The sequence below is a fragment of the Poecilia reticulata genome, linkage group LG15 (genome assembly GCF_000633615.1).
Source record: "Poecilia reticulata strain Guanapo linkage group LG15, Guppy_female_1.0+MT, whole genome shotgun sequence".
Taxonomy (NCBI): domain Eukaryota; kingdom Metazoa; phylum Chordata; class Actinopteri; order Cyprinodontiformes; family Poeciliidae; genus Poecilia; species Poecilia reticulata.
In genome coordinates this window covers 19,721,386-19,743,740 of record NC_024345.1, presented here as the reverse complement: position 1 = coordinate 19,743,740, position 22,355 = coordinate 19,721,386, and the positions used below count along the sequence as shown (strand labels likewise).

Below are 22,355 nucleotides of genomic sequence, written 5' to 3'. Positions count from 1 at the left end.
TATATATATATATATATGTGCATGCGTGTAATGTCAATGTAGTCCCGTACACTGAACCTGTAGGCTACCTGGCACTTTGTCTTTACTGTCTCCTGCTCCAGTCTTCTGTTTCTCCTCCTGTTCTATCTGCTTTTCCTGTCCCTCCGCATCCATCTCTTCATCCATCTCTTCATCCATCTCTTCATCCTCCTCTTCACTCCTATTCTGACTAGCATTATGCTGTCTCTCTTTTACAACTCCACAACTGCAAGTGACACTGTCCTTGTCTGCTACTTTACAGCAACAATGATAAACTTTATAGCACTTCTGCAAAGAATACATAGTGTTAGAGAACAGCTATGATATAAAAGTCTACTTATCAAAAGACCTTAACACTGGAAGAGAATTACTGACTATTTTTATTTTTCTTGAGCTGGTAAAAAAAGCTATTTTTATAAAAGAACAGGTCGAGACAGTCTGTATATTAAGATATCTTTTCACTTTAAAAGCATTTTAAAACATTTTCCCAATGTTTTATTTTTGCACTGAAGACACGTGTTTTTCTGGTCAGTCAGTATTGATTGATTTTAATTTATCAAAAATTTAGCAGTTTATGCAGGTATGCTGTAATTTTGCTGCTAGGTTGTCCTTAACATTCTGTGCCTTAAGAATATACAAAAAACACACAAACACACTATATACCAAGTGTGGAATATTACATCCAGGTAGGCAGTGTTCGCTAACTTGCTGTAGTCCTGCTGTTTGGTCCCATGTCGACTCTGACCTTGGCTCCTCCGCAACATAAAATCTCTCTTAATTCGGCACGTTTGGCTGCATCCTGCACTAACTTTTCCTTCCCTGTCTGATGATTTGTTTTCTTGCCGCCTGCTTCTAAAAGGCAGGGGGGGAGAAGGGACACCTGGGCAGCACATTTACTGTGGCATGTAATGTGTTTTATTAATACGTCGTGCTTTCTCAGTGTTTCAATTCGAAGTGCGTCAAATAGGGGATGGAGTTGGTGTTTATGACTGGTTTATTTACACACACTTTGATAATCTGCGAACGCATACATCTGCCTGTGCACCAGCGTGATGTGAAGCAAAGTCAGAGTGGAGCATCAGCAAAAAGCAAGTTTTGAGTGTGTGTTAGATTTAAACGTACACATGACAAATTATTGTTTTTTTGTTTTTTTTTTCCACATAGATTTGCTTGCTCTCATTAATCTCGTTGCATGGTCAGGTACAAGGCACAAATAAAACGCCATAATTATCAGCAGCACAATATAAGGAACCAGACTGAATCTGTTTATCTGATTAGCCAATCACTTTTCCTATTGCGCAAAACAATAGGAAAAGTGAGGATGTTTAACCACCTTTCTCCCCTACGGGTGTGACGTAGATAATCTGGGAGGTTAATGACTGTATGTCAGAACATTGGTAATGATTTTCAAAGAGCTCAGGCCTTAATGTTTCTATATATTGTCCTCAACCTGCAGTCTGTTTATCTGACAAGCCAAGCCTACCTGACCGCAGCACACAATATGGACATGTACATGAAAAGAGGGAGCACAGCCAAACACTATGAGCCTAATGTGTGCCTGTTGTTGAAGAATAGGAAGACTTTCAGTGTCAGATCATTTTTTTGTTTCTGGAATGACTGGTTTGCACACAATTTTCCAGTTTGTTGCAGCAAGATGACAGAACTTGTTTTGAATCTGCAACAACGCATTGATTTAGAAACAATATTTCCCCTCTGTTACAATTTTTCTAATAGTTTGAGGAACGCCTCCTTAGCTCTGGATCAGAAGCTTTCTCTTAAACAAAATAATAATTTTCACTATTTCATTGGTTTGCATCTGCTGAGGTTTTGGCTAAAGAAATGACAATAACATAAAAACAGCTTCAAACTGTTCCCATCTGCTGCATTTGAATGCCGTGTTTCCATATGCTTGCTTTTATTGCAATCTACTTTCTGAATGCGGTTCAGAAAACAAAAACAAAACAATCAAAGTGTTTACATTTTTAGCATAACATTTTACATTTCTTAATCTTAGCGGCATTGTGAAGGAGTGGAAACCAATTTCTCTTCATTTTCTGCTACTTTTTTTCCACTTTGTGTTGAGTTTTGAACAACTTGAATGCAGATGTGATTTTACATTTTCCAATTGGCAATAATATGCTCTCACGACTTTCAAATCTGCTTAAAATGCATATCATCTCCATGATACTGAGTCCAGTGCTGTAATGGGATAGTTACTATGGCAACAGCAGTATAAGTGATGTGAGGGAAAGATACAGATTCGAACCAGTAGGTGACAATTGTTCACATACAGCAAAAATACCAAAACAAAAAACAGAAAAATCACAAATCCTGTTGGAAATCACTAATTCTAAACAGAATTAGGTTTCAGGCTAAGTTTTTATTCACACTCATCACTGTGACTTAACTACATAGTGATCTGCACTAGAGTTGATCCGTTGGGCATTGCGTGCAAGTCTGTTTCATGTCTGTGCGCAGTGCGAACAAGATAGGTAATTAGTGACCTTAACGGGGTAGAGGATTAGAATGAAATATCCTCCCTGAGCATGTGCTTTAATAAGAGCATTGGGGATAGCGTGACACTGGTTGTCTTTTGAGACCTGCAGTACCTCTCCTAGGTAACAACCTAGCACAACGTAGACCGTGCTGTATTTACTCAATGAAGCACACGGCTGAGAATAGGTGTCTGTACAGTAGGTGAACGGTAAAAGTATGACATTTCTTACTTGACAGCGGATATGTTCAAAGTATGACTGTGGTCTTCTCTTTTCTAGCGCCATTTTACATGATTAATAGGGTAGAGAGTAAGAGTTGAAACTGCAATTAAAGGTGTCTTCCATCTGAGGAAGACGCTCCTTTCTGGTAGTCAGCTAAAGGGAGACCAAAGGGAGCAGTGCAGCACCAACTCATTATTTTCTCCACTATCCTTTCTACTGTATGGAATAAATTAACTTCACAGCGCTGCTGTCTTAGCTAGTGTCCCTTCATTGCTTGTTTTTTTAAAGGGATGCACACAATTAGGGGTAAGGAAGGAAGAAAAGGCTCAGGATCGTCTCCTTCCCCCATACAAAGTTTGAGTGCTAGCACAAAACAAGCTCAGTAGGCCCCTCGGGGCCCTGCTTGAGACTAAGCAGTGCCTCAGATAGTCAGAATCACTGATGCTCATTGACAACAAGAAATGATGAAAACAACTGTAATAATAAATGAGCCTTTAAAAATTTAAAGATAGGTTTCCAAGAGCTAAGGTTGCATTGTTGTACTTTGAACGTTGATTTACTTGAGTGGCATGAAAGCACATCGCAAAAAGTTAGCATTTAAAAAATAAATCCGTGTGTCTTCAAAAGGAGAAACGTACATATAGGTTAATAAATTATCTTCTGAAGAGATTATTTTATTATAGGTAGTAACCCCAAATTTAATTTCTCAGAAAAGTACGTTACATAAGCCCAATTAAAAATATATATTTTTAATACAGAAATGTCAGCCTACTTAGAAGTATGTCTAAGTGCTGTGTTGTAAATGTAGTCATTATTTTTTCTGGACTCCTTTTGCATGAATTACTGCATCAGTCCAACATGGCAGGGAGGCAATCAGTTGTGGCTCTGCTGAGGTGTTAAGGAAGCCGCTGTAATAACAGCCCTAAGTTCATCTGTTGGGTTTTGTGTTTTATAACTTCACAATGGTAATCAACGTGACTTTTCCACCTCTCTTTTTTCTTCCATACTACGTCACTTTGAGTTAGAAATTAAATGCAAAATTTCCAAGCAGGACTTCAGATCACTGAGCAGCAGTCCAGTCCTTTTTCTCCTTGTTCCGAGGATGTGTATGGTGTATGTTGATGCCCGGACTCCAGCCACAGTCCTCACCTCGTGAATTTCGCTTCGCAATCTTTTTAAAACAGCGGTTATTCTTCCTGCTGTAGCCTTCTAACAACCTACTGTCAAGTCCACAGTTTTCCTCACGACTGTGTCAGCTTTAGCATGGCCATGGCACAAACTTTCTATATTTTGTAATTAGCCTTAAGTAATACTCTACAAAAAAAAAAAAATCTTTTTTTCATTAGCTCTAAGACATATTCATTAGATCTAAGACAAATAAATGCACACTCTAAGTGTAATAAATCTAGATAATGCATGAGTTTCACTTTTTTAATTTACTTTAATGAATTAACCTTTCAATGATATTGCAATTTATTGAGATGCACTTGTATTTAGCGGAATTTAACAATCTTAAAATGTTTTAGCATGCTTAATGAAATAAGATACGCCACACATCGTAAAAAGTCCTCTACTTTATCTCATGGATTTCTCTGTGCTGACACACCAAGGATCATTACATCCATAATTTCATATTTTGCAATACTGTCACTGGGAATATTTTCCCGGGCTTGATGTTCAGGTCTAGTGCAATTAATTATGTATATATATACTTCACTGGGGCATGCTATCAAGTACAGAGCAGGATTATAATGAAGTGGGGCATACATACTAGAAACCTCGTGAATATGTTTCACCTTAGATAAACCTGTATAGTAATGTGGAAAATCAACCTAATTGGAAAAACCACAGGAAGATTACTGTGAAGCTAGTTCTTTTCTTGGCATGTGTGCCACAGTAATAAGCCTGAGAATTGTTACACATTTGATGCTTGGCTGACTTCGCAGCTATTGTCTTTATCTGCTGTGGGAAAAGGAAGGTGTAAGGGAAGAATCACCACATCTTTGTGGTATGTTTAAATCATAGTCTCCTCCTATTACACAGAAGATTTCCACCTAAAAACGTGAGCCGAGATGGCGTCCTTCAAGCCCCGCTGGCTTTCTTGTCATTGGAAATGGGAGAGGGAGATTAGGCAGGGCGTAGGGGGAGGGAAGTGTAGAAGATTGAGCAAGAGAAGGGGGGTAAATACTAAATTCTTGTTTAATCCCATCTCAAGCAGCTAGATATACTCCTTCTAAGATTTTTCTACCCAGAGCTGAGGTGACTGAAAGGAATGGGATGAAAATGAATGAGAATCAGCTTTAAACATGTATTAGCTGTAGAGTGCGCTGCTTCAGAAATTATTTTATACAGGTCCATTAATGGAAATCAAGTCTGCCATATTGTTAATACATTTAAATTACTGGGATCCCAGAACAGTTTTATGGCAAATTAGGCCACACAGTCAATCTATTGTTATTAGTTTATACCACTAATGGTACGTTTTGCTGGAAATGATTTTTTTTTAGGTGACTACTGATGTGAAGTGCTGCTTTTCTTCCATAAGAAACACATCAAAGTGGCAATTTTGCACAGCTCATTGCATTTAATAGAGTGCAATAAAAAATGTCCTTTCTTGTGTAATTAATGAGGAGATTACAGAAGCGAAAAAAAAAATATTTCTGGAGGGTGTGTATCATACGTATTGCAGTTTTGTAAAAATTAGAAATTCAATTCTATGCAATTTTTTTAAACCCCCGGTAAGAAGTTCATTGTAACATTATCATTATTAATTTGCTGTAATGTAACTTCATATTTTCAGGTTAAACTTGCATTTTAAAAATGCATTCCTAAGCTGCCTCACAACTCCGTATAATTAATGTTGTTAATTTTTTCTAATAACCTCTCACAGACAACTAAATCAATCAATAGACCTTTAAATGCACCTACCCTCTCTCACACTCTTGTTTTTAAATTCTTTTCCCCCTCGTTGTTTTCTTATTTTCTAATAAAATTCAACATTGCACAAAGCCCTTGGATTAATGTGCAAAAATAAATAAATAAAAAGATGCATTCAGAGTGACTGCTGATGCGAGAGGAAAGAGGATTCTCACAACCCACTGCCCCTGCTATAAGAACATGCCTTATCAACATTTTTTCCGTGTAAAATGTCAATGGCGTGCTACTTATTTTATCAACAAGGCTATGTGTAAATTTGCCATAAGTTGCATGATCTTTCTGCCTTGTTATAAATATGTAGAAAAGCTCTCTAGCTTCTCCTTTCTTTGCAGTTCTTGTGCCTGACCTATAGCATTTGGTGTGAGGAAATAGAGAATCTGATACCACATAAGATGCTACAAAAATCATCTTGCAAACCTTATGAAACAATCTATTTGTCTACACATTTAACAACTACGCAATGCCATGACCAATGAAAACTAAAACTCTGTTCCGTAATTTAAAAAAGAAAACCTGCAAATCTTTCAAGAAAACATTTCTCATTCAGCACATTAAAGCAGACCAGGGAAATCTCTTATGTTCCATCTTTGTTTCGGGTATTTTCTAAGCAGGTGGAATGAAGCCCAGAAAGCAGCAGCATGCATAAGGTTGGTAAATGAGCATTTGCACATCTGTATAAACACATCTGTCCTTTTACGACCAGATTGCAATTTTTGTTGTTTTGAAGATCTTGTGCGCTCCCTTTTAGTTAAGTCATAAATCATATGCATCAAATAGGTTTCATACACTGTAGGTTTAAAAATTACTTGGCCATTAAGCCAAGATGGGGGCAGAGAAGTGTTTGAAGAAGACATGCATCACAGCTGGTCTGTTTCCTCAGGAAAGGTCTGCTTATATCGCTACATCTCAAGGTGTGGGCAGCTGAATTATGCTACAAAACTTCAAGACACGTTTGGTATTTGTACGTGTTCTGGCCTGAAGCTTGTGTTCACTGTGTGTTTGAGTGTTCTTGTATTCTCCAGGCTATCACATTTTACTGTCAGTTATTAGGTGTTGCAGACAGAGGCAGGTCATGGGGCAGCTTGCAGAATTATGTCCTGGTCACAGAAGCAATTCATGAAACCTGTCCCTTATGACAGCACAATTTCTCCTAGTTCCTGATGCACAAAGGCAAAAGCCATTACAGATAAGCAAGAAAAAAACATTGAGAAGCAACTACCAAGTAAGCAAATTCAGATGATTCAGTCACTTAATATAATATTAAACAGCTAGGCATGCAGACTGCTTCTGCAAACAATGAAATATTGGGTCACTGTCAGCAGTTCACTGAATACAACACGACAATCGGGAGCCCACTGTGCATTAAGTCTAATCGTAAAATGCTCTCCGCATACAATAACTGATACACATCGACTTAGCAACAAAGTGAAAGCAACAGGGAACAATAACATTTTAACCTCAGAGTGGTAAGCCAACTAAAATCGCAGACAGTACATGTAGAGACACAAGGTGTGCAAAAAAAATAGCAATAGTTCTAGTGTGGGCATGACATTTGCTCAAGAAAAACTTAGCGAGTTTCATGGCTAAGCAGCTGCATCCTAACCTTACATAAACTGGTGCAATAAAATCCAGAGAATGAAAACTGCTTTATGTTTACAATTTAATTTCAGCTGCATAGGAACAGTTTGTGAATTTTAGTTCCATCATGATTGCACTCCAATGCACAAACCAAGGTTGATACGGACATATGTGAGCGAATTTGGTTTGGAGGAACTTGACTGGCCAAAACAAAGCCCTGACCTCAATCTGATGGCACACCATTAAGGTGAAGTACAAGGTGACTGCGACCCAGGGCTTTTTTGTCCAAAACCAAAAATTCAAATCACAAATATTCTTTAAAAAGAAAGTCCTAAGCGTAATGGCCGGCCTTGCCAGGAAAGCTGAAGCAGCTTAAGTTGCAAAGTGTGAACACCTCAGTCTATGCAATGAAGTTATAGGATGCCTGTAAAGTTCTTATTTGTGGGAAGGCAAGTGTATAAATATCAGCAACATAATGTATGTTTTATTATTTGCATGCCACAGTGACACATTGTTTAGAACTTTTTTCCATTTTTCATTGTGACAAGCTTAATTTCCAGGTCAATCAAAAAATTTTTACAGAATCTACGTGTAAACACTGTCATAATCAGATGTGGTTTAATCTAATATGACTGACCACAACTAAATAGTGAGCCTTGATTTTGGATCCTGACCAGACCACGGATATATGTAGCAACATTTACTCCCAGCAGAAAAAGAAAAAGTCGTGTTGCACCTTGAAGCATCTGAATGAATGATAGTCTGACTTACAATGTGGAGCTTCAAGAAGTCTCCGAGTCCAGAGGAGCTATCCACCCTCACCAGAACAGCATCCTTCAGGTGTGTGCTGAACCCAATGGCGAGTCGGTCCGCCCTTGTGCTGGGTCGGTCATTTGGCGGCCATGTGTAGGTGATCAGTCCACCGTCTCGGCCAAATATGTACGTTGTTCCCGCTGCAAGATAAAAGACGGAGGGGGGGAAAGAAGCAAACATTTTAATAACTGAAACAATGACTGCACACCCAGCGGGCTCCGCCGGCTGTCAACACGGAACCATTATTAACACAGCAAAGCCGGCCTCAGCTCCGTGTGCGCGGAGAACCGTCAGTCTGAGCGTTTTATTGTGCTGAGTAATGACTTTGCAGAGCACCGAGCAACATATCACTCTTGAACCGCTCTCAGCTCCATCTGAGAGTTTAAGTACACTCATGTCAATTCATGAGTAGAAGAAAATCCAGCTAAAAATGTGTGAAACGCAGGTAGAGGTGCCGCTTACCTCATAATGCCAGGCAATTACTCAGCTTTACAGCCGCTGCCTGTTTCACCTCTGCACTGATGAGACACGAGCAAGCACTTGCAAATTTTTAGTTGTGTCCCAGGTGTCTGGGAGACCAGCATACCAAATGGGCACCTCCTCATCTCTTGTGCTTCATTAGCGATCTCAAAGAACACAGCGGCGTTATTGACTGAGAGCACCAATTATGCCCTGCTTGTATCCTCCACACCAGCTATTTCCTGTCTCGCTGAATCATGTCAATGTCCTAAGCTCCTCTATGAAAGGTTAAAGCATGACCTGGTAGATGGGAGAGTGGTTCTAATAACCCAGCTATTAAGTGAGAAAGCCCTTCTTCAGAGTGAGACAGTGACCCCCAGTCAAGACGATGCCAGAAAACACCCAGCCAAATTCGTCTTTTACAGCGGTGTCATGTTTCATGTTTAAGGATCATGACTGTGTTTTACTCCATTTTTTCTTCGTGGCTGTGAGAAAAAGTGTGTATGTGTGTGCACAACTGCGAACGAAGGGATGTGAGATTGGGAAATGAACGCCTGTGAGAAAGGCTGAAAATGAACGCAGCTGTCAGATTAGCATAAAAACAGCTATCTTCATGAAAAATTAGACAAGGAGTTGTGCTGGTGTGCTGTATGTCTATGTGTGTGTTTGAGCCAGAGACGGAGAGAAAAACTGTGAGAGTAAGACTGTGTTAATATTCATAGAGGCAAGGAGTTAAACAGCCTTTGCTGGAACAATAGATTATAAATCATCTTGACTGTAATTTCAATATTTTCTTGTAAACTGATTCACAAGGATATAAAATTATCAATACAATTTATTTATTTGCTTCTGCATCTTTTTCTAAGAGTTTCCACAGCACACCACTCTGCTTTGGAGTTTCTTTTCATTTCCACTCCATTATTTCTCTTATTTGATTAAACAGACACTCTTGCCCATAAGCTACAAAGAATGGCATCATTGAATAACATTAATGTGATCATGAAATGAGGTTGAGACGTTCAGATCTATGACAGGATTTTGTGTCTTTCAAAAGCATAACTCAAATTTCTAAAACCCTAATGATGATAATACTGTAAGCACTTTTGTTCTCCTAATGGATATGGCTCTGAGAAGCTTGATGACATCAACAGAGGAAAAGACATTATGCTTGATATATTTGCAAGACAGGCATCATTTCTTTTTCATGAAGTCTGGCGGCTACAGCTGAAAACTCTTCTTGTTTCACTAATGCAGATCTGATGTTGGACCCATCCCAGAGCGATCTCCAATTCATGCAGCCAGCGCTGGACTGTTGTCACTATCTCTTAAATTTCCCCCAAGCCGTCTAACACTTGCTCTGTGCTCCGGCTCATTATAATTAAGTGCTTTTGGACTATGTCAGCGTTGGAAATCACTGCACCCTTAAGCGTCTATTTCCTGCTCAGTCTATTCATATGCTTTGACACCCACTTTATCCTACTGACATCCTATTTACTGTTAGTAGACACTATAAAGTAGTGATTACCCATTTCAATGGACCTTAGTAGAGATCATTATGGTAAATAGGTTAATTGCAAGATGCTCATGTTAAGGCCCAGCAAGTCAACAGGACTGAAGCTAACTACAAAATGTTTCCAACATTGGTTCACTGAGTGCAAATAGGGCTGCCAATATGTGGTAAAACTGCACAAAATCCAGGAAAGCCTAAGACTAATAGAGAGTGGTAGGGATTAAGCTACATGGAGAAACATCGCTAATGCACACCTACACATACGTGCAGTGCCATGAAATCACTGCACTCTCCTATGTGACTCCACGGCTGCAGAGTAATTACACTCTGGCTGCATTTTTGTTATTTGCATCGTCTCCTGGGACGCTTGGCCTGATATGGATCTGTTGTAGTCATTAGATACAGAAGCATCCTGGAAATTCTTGGCTGTTTATTTACCACTATAATTTAAAGAGAGTTTCAGTTTATTCCCCATTCGCCACCTGTCTAATTATGAAAAATTAGATAGGTAAATAATAATTAGCAAAACAAGAAGCTACAGGCAACAGTAAATAATATAAAATAGTGTCATTTGACATATCTCCACAATGCATAATCTATGAAATTGAATTTTGTAAAATTTTCTGACATATTTTACATTCATAAAAATGCCTTGCAAAATTGCTAATGCATTGTATTTAATGTCTTTATTAAATATATTTATCTGATTGTTTTAAACAAGTAATGCACAATTTTAAAGTGAGAAGATATTGATGCATAGTTTTCAAATTTTCCCCCATGCCATCTCCCTTTGTGGATCTCTGCAGCTGCTCCAGAGCTACATGGGCCTCATGAGGGCTGCTGGTGTGAATAATGCTCGCCTTTTCTCGCCTGTCAATTTAAGTGGACTCTTACGTCTTGGTAGGTTTGCACTTGTGGTGTAGTATTTCCATTTTTATAAGAGAGTTTGAACTGTGCTTTGCCAAAAGTTCAGATCTCACAGTATTGTTTTATAACCTAATATTGCTTTACTTCTCCACAATCTTGTCTGATCTCTGTCGGGTGGGTTTTCTTGAGCCCTGTTATGCGGTTTTATTCACTAATGTCCTCAGAAACCTCCAGAATATATACATGTAGCTGGTATTTATACTGATATTCATTAAGCAATAAACATATTGACCCTTCTGACTAATTCTGTGAATTTAGACTGACATTAGCACACCAGGTTGTACTCAAGTCTGAGATTGAATGAATACCACATTTCCAGACTTTAATTTGTAAAAATAAATGCATCATGCAAAATGTATTAAACTTACAATAGTGTGTCCCTTTTTGTTGATCTGTCGGAGCAAATCTCAGTAAAACATTTGTGTGTTTGTATCGCAAAGAAACGTGAATCGTGAGCTCAAGGTCTGTATTTTCACAGAGAAGCTACAGGGGAGAGAAACCATGACTGAATGCATTGGAAGGTGTTACCGATTTTAGATTCTGCCTTCAGGATGAACTCCTTAACCACAAGCCTCCCCTGTTAAAGGATAATGAATTAATCTGTCCTCATGTTGGACTACACTGAGATCTGGCCGCTCACTGCTGTGTCAGTTCACATCAAAGAAGACAAACATTGGCAGATCAAACACTCTGCTTTCATTAAAAATGTAGCACTATCCTAGGAGTTCTCGTGGATTTGGCCTAAGAGGTGTGTGGGATATTAGTTCTGCGGAGAAGCAAACACGAACTGCCTGTTTGACCGCTCTTGGTGTTCACTTTTTTATTGTTTAAATCTATTTACGGTGGAAGCAAATAGACTAGACATGATATGCATTATCTAATTAACTAGGTGTGAGAAACAAACATGCAGAAGCTACACCATAATGCAGCTATGGGAGTAGGAGAATACAAAACGAGTGTATTTGACAGCGTCTCTCAAGCCAGTGTCAGGCTTGCAGACTGTCTTTCCTCTAACCTCCAGAAAAGCCATCACAATGCGCTTCATATTACCACCTCTGCCGAGAAACTAGGGAGGAATCCAATCATAATTACATAGTTGTGATGGAAATGTGAAAAGGAGAGATGACATTATAGATCTGTTTTCTGACAGCACCTAACACTTGCGTCGTCTTTCTATCTGCTGCCACAGATTCCCGTAATGACTGGCTGTGCAAAAATAGATCATCTGAGATGTGGAATATAGGATTGCTATTTTGAAATTAATTTTTGATCATTTCCATGAGTCTCTTGAGAAAAATCTCATAGATGAAAGATTATAGATAGCTGCCTTTCAAAGCCGTTTTTCAGCTGTCTCCATGGCAGGACACAGTTTTCATGTAATGATTAACTTTTTGTTGGATATCTTTACATGGAAAGAGCCTTAGTAAAACAAATTCAGAAATCAAACCCACCCATGACAACAGCACAAATACGTAAAATTAAGATGTGTTAAATTACCATAGATTCTTATTTTGCAATAAAATGTCCTGAGTTTAAATGTTAACTTTGATTGTCTTGTTTTCAAATTAAACGTCAAGCTAATTCATGCCAAAATGTTGTAGCCAACTCTTAAGCGTTGTCTGTTAAACCCAGATGATAAAACAAAAACTATGCTGAGTTTAACAGCTATATGTCAGACTGATCCTGGATGTTGTTCCAAGTGTATGTGGAGGGGATTGATAAAACAATGCAAATCTTCCATAAATCCTGTTTCATTAAGTCTGTAGGAAGTCCAAGAATAACAGTTGTGCATCCCTTAACCATGTCAAAGGATAAAACTATTTTAAGAGTAAGATGATTTAAGATTACATGGGGTCTATTCACCCTGGAGGGATGTATACAATTAAAAGAGGCTTAATGATATCTATTGGATTTCCATTTCAGTTTTCTGAGAAATCATTAGCACGATTTATGAGTTCACCATTGTCCTATCACACGCCATCGTTATCTGGTAAAGGAGCTGTTTCCGATCAATGTTCCTTAAGATTTAGAGCCACAAGGAAAATCAAAACTAAATCATGAGCTACTGTAATTAATGATTTTTTTTTTTTTGACTACAGCATATTCCTTTTTTTATGTCTTTACCCTTTTTATGCCAGTAGTTGAGGTTACTACTAAATAGGAAAACCTTTAGAAGACATGACGCTTAACTACAGGTTTTGGACATAAATCATAAAAAAATGGAGACAGCAGAGTATGTTCTTCTCAACAGCTGCATAGGATAAATAAATGGCATCTAATAACCCTCACCTCTTAATACATATATATACTACATAACTACAAACCCATCTTTCTGTCTATCTGTCAAGCTATGATGTTTAAATAATACTCATTAGGCACCAAGATTGCCAAAGTGTACTTAGAAAGTATTTCTCACACTATTAGACAATCTAAGCATCTGACGCAAAGCAGCATGGATCCATTCTTTCACGTTGCTTGCATCAGACTGACCCTAACTATCTGAACGTTGTACTTACCATCACATCCCATGCAACAATGCTGTTCCAGGCTTGTACTTCGGTGAATGTGCAAATTGTAGCTTCAGTTTCCAATTCCTAGCTGATAAAAGTTGCATGTGGTGTGGTCTTTTGCTGCCGTTACCAATCTGCTCCAATGCTCAAATTGTTGTTCAGAAATGGTATTCATACCTTGGATGTAATGAGGGATTTTTTTTTTCTTTAGCTACTGTTGCCTTTCAGCTGTCTGCCCATTTTGCTATGACCTCTGACATCAGCAATGCATTTTCATCCGCACAGCAGCTGATCACTAGATTTTTCTGTTTTTCTGACCCTTCTGTATAAACACCAGAAGTGGTTGTGGGTAAATATCTTAGTATGCAATATTCAGAGAATATATATAATTTATAGTTTACTAAATAAAATGTTCTTTAGTTAAGGTGTCATATCATAATTATTTCCAACATAACTACTGTTTAGTTTAAATTTATGGAGAGTTATATAAAATACAATTAGCACAGGAAGCAGGAACAAATTCTTTTTTTGTAAAACATCTTAAGTGTCGCTCTTTGTTTGAATTAAATACTTTTGCACTGCACTTTAACAACGTACAGGACTTCAATTTAACTGCAGTACATAATGCTGATTTACAGATACGTAGTGTTATTTCCTATTGCCAGTTCAGCTGTAGCAGTTACTGTCAAAAACAAAGCTTAGCTTCCCATTATTTTCACTCTGTTTTCTTATTATTCACCCAGAGTTGCTGATGTAAATCTGACCCCCCCACCCTTGCTTGTACAGAGGATGCCTCCCTGGATTTTCCCAAACTAAAAGCATTGCATTCTGCTGTCAGCGCACGGTGGAGCTTTGTGTTGGCAAGGTGACATTTCTGTCAATGTTTTTCTTGTCTCTGCGTGTGTGGTGTTCTTGCAACATGCTGTGAACTTTACTGCTCTAAAGTAGCAGGACAGAAGCCATGAAATTACAGTGTATTTATTTTTTTTTTGTTCTTATTTCACCCAACCTTCCAAATCCACAACAACAGTACTCTGTGATGCTCTGAAACCACATTTCTGGGTTACTTTACAAAAAAATAAAAAAATATGTGCGCATGCACAGATCCCAGACTTACCAATCCATTTGTGAATATGTAGGGCAATTTGACTTTGATGTAATTCCCTCAAGCAAGAAAAAATAGCTTATTTCTTCCACTCTAGGCATGACCACATGTGACAGTACCCTGAAAAAGAAATGCTCCGATCTATGTACCTTTGCAGTATCCGCTATGTCCTTGAAGCTCAATTCTAGCTCTTAAGCTCACAAACATTTGGTAAAATACAGACTTAGCTCGATGTATTTTTGAAACTTTAGCATAAGAACTGATTTTTCCAAATGACAAGTCTTTTTTGGTTAATATTCTGATTATTAATTCATAAACTAGATTGAGCTTTGTGACGAAGTACATATTGATTTGAGCTGTGGTGAAATCTATTTGTGAAGACACACCAATCAATCAGCCAGGGATAGACTAATTTCACCAAAATGTTTTAATCTGTAGTCGACAGGTCAAATTAAAAGGAATAACAATTATTTTCTCTTTTCTTGAATTGCATGAAAACATAAAAAAAGCAAAACACCCAACTTTTGTTCTATGCTCATACTAACTACCAATACTTTGATACAGCTTTTTTGAGTTCAATATGAATAGAATATAGAATAGAATAGAATAGAATAGAATAAACCTTTCATCTCCTTCAAGGGGGAAATCACAGTTCAACAGGATATTTAGAATCTTATCTACATATGTGCATAGGTCATATATATGACTTGTTCATATATAGGGATATTCTTCATTTCTTTATTTTCTGTTAGATTCAAAACTACTAACTCTATCAACAAACGTACAGCACATGTTTCACTTTTTCTGTGATAAGGAACTTCAGAAAAAAAAAAGGACTTTTACAAAATCAATATCTGCTGGTCAGATCTCAAAGTAAAATAAAATATGGTATCGGCCAAGAAATCCCAGATCGGCACATCTCTGGGTGTTGGTGATTTACAAAAAGCTATGCACTGCATTTGCCAGTGACAGAAAAAAGGGGCACTCTTCATATTTAGAAAGCCAAATTTAAGATTCAAGAGTCAAAGAGGTTAAGTGTTCAAATTATTGGATTGAAAAAGTTCCTTTGTTATCCTGTATGTCATTGTGGCTCTATGTTTTTATTCAAACAATGCTTTGTGAGATGCAGTATGGCTTGAATCTTGTAATTTATTGAAATTTCTGTCACCTTCAATTGAGGCTGGTATGATGTGGTCTTTGTTAGCCCTTGTCAGGAGAGCAAGGGCTAACAACCAGGTTTGTTGCCCTAAACTGACCTCTGACCATCCAGCCTAGGTGATGGACAGTTTTGTGTAACAGGAAGTACAGTGAAGCTTCAGTGTTTCTTTGAGAAACGATTTTAGTGTGTGTTGTAGGAAATAATTGCAGTTGATATTTAATTTACCTGTGGTTGTTTGTCTCAGGTTTCTGTCATAAGAGATTCTAGTTATTTTTATAGTAACACTAAATAAAGATAAATTCAGCTGCGAGGATCACCATTCTTGGATATTGTTTCATAGAAGAAATAGAAGAAAGGGGAGGTGTGCCACAGGAGCAGAGTACAGTGAATACCGCTAGATCCCAGTGGCAACCCCCCCCCCAATCCAATCTCTATTTCTATATTGGTTCATTGTTCCATTGTGGTTCAGTGAGGTGCTTTCAACAATTTTAACCTGGCTGTGCAGCGTTGATTGTGGRGGGGGGGGGGGGAGCTATTCTCAACCTCCTGTTCTGTATGAGCAGCCCTTTGGGAGACTAAAAAGACTATGGATTGTTGACTTGTCTTAATCCTCTCCCAGCACAAACAACTGCCTCTCTTATAATGGGATAGACAGAACAGAGCCAGCAGGCATGGGGAAAAAGGAAAGTTTCATTGAAGACTGAAGCAGGAAAAAACCTCTGACATAGGACACCAAAATCACAACAAAACTTACTTCCTCCAGAGACATTTATATTAAAACTAAGCAGCAAGTTCAGCCAGACCTGCAAATTTCATATTTTATTTTTTTTTTCCATTTATTTTTAGGTAAACAGCAGCCAACAATATTTTCAGCGACACCTGCATATTTTATTTGCTGAAATCTGTGCATAAGCAGGAGTAATCCTGATATAAAATAAAAAAGAAAAAAAAAAAAGAAAAAGAGGATTTGAAACAGTCCACATCTTTTCATTATACCTTCTTAGGTTACAGATCTTTTCAGGTTTACCTGAAGAGTGAGGCTAAGCTTTTACTTTCGCATTAAAAAAACAAACAAAGAAAAAACAGAGTGGACAGAGAAGCTTAAACATCACAACGGAAAGATTGTCTGCTATTTTATGCTGAATGTGGACACATTGGCATAAATACAAGTGACAAATTAAGACTCCTATGGTTCATTCAGCCAATTCAGGCAAAAGACGAATCTACACTATTGGCCATCACACTTGATTGTATCACAGCAGAGTCATCAAACATGCCTTTTCTGGCCAGTTGATGTTTTCACAAAAATAATTTCTTCAGTCTTGAACTGTGCATAAAAGAATTATAATAGAGACTACAATAATCAAACCCAGCTGTGATCAGAGTAATTATTTTAAATGCTCATCTAGAAGACAATAACAGACTAGTCCCAATTAGAGACTTTAAAGTAGCTCTTTTATTTTGTGCCAAAATGAAATCTGTAAATCAGATTCCTATTTCTTACAGTGCTTCCATGCTCAACATTGAGCGTGGAATAAGTAGTAGAAAACCCACTAGAGCTTAGCTATTTTATTGTGGCGCCCTGGGCAGAGAGCCAAATTACTTCACCACAACCAGTTAGAGGTCGTAGTTTTGAATTAAAAAGAAAATCAGGACATTTTAAACTTATCCCCATTTATACCTATGAATCCAACCTTAATCTGATTTTTTTATTGAGCCCAAAACAGTGCTTTAAGGTTTGTCCTGCTGATTCATCTGTTAAAACGGAAAACTGAAAATTATAGGGGGAATTGGTAACTTAGACAAAAAAAATACCTGCAAATCAAAACTAATGGTGCATTTAAAGTTATCCCTCATTATCCGTTTGAGACAGAAAGTGATTCTAATCTTTAAGACCCAAGTGTTCCTCAACATTTATTTTTATCTGAGCGTTACTTTAAGAGCAAATGTAAGTTTTTACCTTAAACAGAAAATGTTCACTTCCAATTTTTTTGAAAGGAAGCATTACAAAAATGCTTCTAAAAAAATAAAATCATTTAAAGGTAGTTAACCCTGCTCTTCAGGCCAGAGTAAAGGCAAATATTCTAATTAGCTTGTTTCCACAGTATTGTTTTAACAATATCTAGTGACCTGTCAGCCTTAAGCTCCCTTCTAATGAAGACAATCCTGAAGCAGTAATTCCACACAGGACAGCTGACAGTGTCCAACCTGCCTATATAAGCTGCAAAGGATTAATCCTCTCCCTCAGCCCCTTCTCTTCTAGCCTTGCTAATTTGATGTAATTAAATTAAGTGGAGACCAAAAAGTGGGGCACTGCTGCTTGCCCCTGTGATTGGTCATCCTTATTAGAGGGTATAAGACACAGACTCCCAACATAATGGGAGCAACAGACCCTGGTAAACAAAGTGAGAGACAGAAAACCAAACAACCCTTTTGCTCAGCCTGTAAAGGAAATACTGCAATCCACAAAGAACACAATGCATGTCGGCAGCACAAGCTTTAAACTTCTAGCAAAGATTACCAGGTGGGATAATGTGTACACACTGCAGAAGATTTACTGCAAAGAAAAAGCAAGCGTACATACAGAGCACCATTTCACATATTTATGTCCAAAATTTTATATTGTTTCCCAGTATCTGGTGGATATTGCATACACAAATAAATGTGGTATTGATACTCACATAAAACAGTCATTAGGGAGCCTCATGCTATTGTTTGTGAACTTTAAAGGAAACAACCAGTGTATTTCACCGTTATACCTCTTACATTACATCCTCCCTTCAGTACCTTTTAAACACGTCTTACCCCCCAATCCACCTCCCTTATGCTGTTAAAGCCCTTCTCCAGCACAAAATGTGCAGTACCTGTCTCAACAGCATCTGCAAAAAATAAAAAATAAAAACTTTGGGTCAAGTTGCCCATGTGTGAAAATGGCTTTTCTGGATTCTGAAGCCATTTTTAACATGATCCTAAAATACCAACCATTACGTAAGCGAATGCCTTCAGAAGTATAACTAAGTTATTGTTATACCAAATTAAAATAATTTAAATTTTACAACATAATTGACTATTTATGAAAAGTACTCATTAATTAAATTCAATAGGTGGGTCAGTTTGTGTTTATTTAATAGCAGTTGTTTAGAGGTCTCTCTGTAGGGAACAAAATTCATGGCTTGGTTTGGTTTGAGAACTGAAAAGTATGTAATAATTTATAAAGTGAAAAAAATAAAACAATCCATCCATCCATTTATTACCTTTACCCACTTATCCTTTCCAGGACGTGGAGGGACAGTTACCAATACCTCTCTCCACATACATGCAACACACTGGTGTTACATAGATAGACTCTCATCCTTTTGGCGAGACTAAACTGTTTGTATTTGATAGACATTGAGAATGAAAACATCTGGCCCTGAACTGTACTGCAACAGCACGTCTTACTGCTCTGAAGAGATAAGCTTTCACCTCATCATGAGGGGGCCCATGGGCAGCCGGAGCAACCACCCTCACTCTTCATGGCAGGAGACCATCAATTCATGGTTGAGGTAAAGTTCCACCCCCTGGGCTGGTAACATTACGCCACGGATGCTCAGTCGAGCGGTCTAGATCTCACCCTTTTGCACCTTCCCTCAGCTCCCCCTTCAATTCGAAGTGATACATGGGTCTATGCCTTGTGGAGCAGAATGGGGCATCATCCAGGCAGAGTTGACAAGACCCAGTGTCTTAATGGAGCAATACACCAAACGGGGCCTTTGTTACCCCGACCAGCTGCATATCTGCCTCCCTCGCCAACAGCCTTGGCTCTGATAGAAGTGTCTCACAGTATCGACAGCTTCTAATTTACTCTCTCATCATCACTTGCCTCATTTGCTCCACAGACACAAGCTCCCTTTCTTTTTGGTTGAGGTCAGTGATTTAGTTTGCCAGCAGTTTGTTGATTAGATTTTATTTTCGCAGTGTTTAATTTGTGCAACAGCCAAAAAAAAAAAAAAAAACATATCAAAGCAGGACTTAAAGGAAAAATCAAACACAGCCCATTCGACTGATTATGTGGCATGATTCATCAGTTCGTTATTTTGTTTTCAGCATGTCTGTGTGCGGGCATGTTCCAAACATCACATCCTCCAAATGGTCTCTGCAAGTTGTTCTTTTTCATTAGGGAGTCGGCAGATGTGGAGTGAGACTCCAGCCCTGATTACTAAAAAAAGACGAGTGCTGGATAATTACAGTGGAAGTGAGGCAGAAAACCCAAAACGCTAATGGCCGCGGCTCTGATCTGAGACAAGAGACAACTCCTGCTGCCCGTCACTATGTGCAGCTCAGAGAACCTGCTTTCAGACAGAACAGGGCTGTAGTGCTTTACTGAACACAATGCAAATCACACACAATTTACTCTACACCCGAGCTGCTGCACAATGTCTGTGCCACAGGTGGGCTGTTTTTTAATGACCTAATCCATGTGCTTTTCTCTAATTGCATTTAAAGGAAGAACAACAGATAGAAAATATTGTCCTTCTCATTTTTAAAGCCAAACACTGTTCGCCTTGGAGCAATGATGTGAAGTACAAACATTTTAATAATCACTGTGTCTTGCAAAAGTTCAGACCTCTCCAAATTTTTGCCATCAAGGTTTGTAATGAGATTTTGTGTGACTAATGTACAAACAATAGCACATATGTGTGAAGTGGAAGAAAAAGGATAACATGGATTATAAATTAGAATCTGAAAAGGGAGACGTGCATATATGTTCACCCCCTTTAAACTGATACACCCAAATAACATTGAATGCAACCAATTTTCCACCAAAATTCATATCTTTACACAAACATTTATCTCAACATAGAAACAGAAGGCGGAGTCACCCTGGACAGGTCGCCAATCTGTCGCAGGGCAACACAGAGACAAACAACCATGCACACACACCTAGGGAGAATTTGGAGAGCCCAATTAACCTGACAGTCATGTTTTTGGACTGTGGGAGGAAGCCGGAGAACCCGGAGAGAACCCACCATACACAGGGAGAACATGCAAACTCTATGCAGAAAGACCCTGGGCCAGGAATCGAACCTAGAACCTTCGTGCTGAGCAAAGGTGCTCAGTTTTGTCAATGTGAAATTCATTCTTATGTTGATGTTTGGATATTTTCTTTGGGACAAACTGGTTGCCATCAAGGTTCAATTTCAAATGTATGGGGTTCCAATGTCCACTGTAGTGGACACATCATATTACAAAAATAAAAACTTTTTTTCCAAAAAAAATGTTTTCAGTATTCTAATTACCTTACAAAGATTGTGGATAAAAAAAAAAAGGTGATTGGACAATATTTTTTTTTCCTGGTAGTCACCACCAAACACATTTCACATGCAGATCTATGATCTATGTGTTAACTTTGTTACCTATGAATGACACTGTATAATTTTTCTTCTGTTTTTGCTTTTGTCAGCTATACCCAGGGGTACAACAAGTCCGTCCTGGCATTAATTGCAGGATTAAACATCCGCTTTGCTTCATTGCTGACTACCCTCACTTTGCAAGTAAGCTCGCTAAGTGGCGGGATATTATTTAATTAGATGAATATCTTATGGAAATGATACTCCACAATTAATGTGGATAAGATCCAGAGGAAAAAGATCACCAGAAATAAACAGAGCCTGCATTATTGTGTGAGAGGGAGTTTTGTCGTGCAGCATAGCTTCTGCCTTTGCAATTTATATAGAGTGAAGCCTCCCCCTTATCAGCAGGCGAAGTGGGAGCGCCATAAGGCCCAAAACCGTCCTCTGCCACAAAGCGATGCTACAAATCTCCCAACAAACAAATATATAAACAGAGAGAGAGAAAAAAGTGTGCGTGGGTTTACATTGTATTTTTAAGCAGTGTTGCAAAATAAATGCTAATATTAGCTTGCACTTAGGTGTTAGGCAGGGATGTTTTTTTTATCAGGCTGTGCCAGCAGGCCTAAGGCTGTAGGAGATGGAAGGAGCAATGAGGAAGGTGAAATCCCACACAATCCTATTAGAGTGGAGGGGTGGAGGGGTGGGAGGGGCTTTCTTTGCTGCTCACGCTGCAGCAGGTGGACAAATGGAAACTGCAGAATAAATTAATTAATTGATTAAGCTAACCATAATATGTTTATATATTCAATTGTAAATCAAGTCAATCTTTTTTTGTACCTTTATTAAATTTAATAAAAGTATATATTTAATATTAATAATACAATTTTTAATCGTAATATTACCTTCAAAACTACTTACACAATAGTAAAGTAACTTGGTAATTAATAATTTGTGCATCAAAAGTAAGTATACCATAATATGTGAAATTTAAGTAAAAGCTTATTATTGATTGGGTGAAAGATGGTGATCGTATATGTTAGTCCTCATCCAGCTTCCTTGCAGAGAAAGCCATCCTCTTTGCTGTCCCCCGTGGTCATGTTTATCAGGCTGTGAGGGTTTGAAAACATATAATCTCATCTTGTGCTTCTCCAGTTTCCCCCTTTGCTAGTTAGAAAATAATAGATAGAAATCATTGGAATTATATTCATAATTTCAAAGATCATACATTTTCTTCACAATCGGTTTTTGCCTCTGTACAATAACATGGTGATGCATAGAGATGGGTCTTC

The 22,355-nt window shown here is 38.2% G+C and overlaps 1 protein-coding gene across 23 annotated transcripts in view; it reads right to left on the bottom strand.

Moving 5' to 3' along the window:
• LOC103477041 (neurexin-1a) overlaps positions 1-22,355 on the bottom strand; it is a 265,070-nt gene that overhangs the window by 86,462 nt on the left and 156,253 nt on the right. For all 23 annotated transcript variants that reach the window (XM_008429897.2, XM_008429906.2, XM_008429894.2 and 20 more), the window contains one exon: positions 8,022-8,203. In XM_008429897.2, coding sequence (XP_008428119.1) covers positions 8,022-8,203 — 182 coding nt within the window. The remainder of the gene's footprint in view (positions 1-8,021; positions 8,204-22,355) is intronic.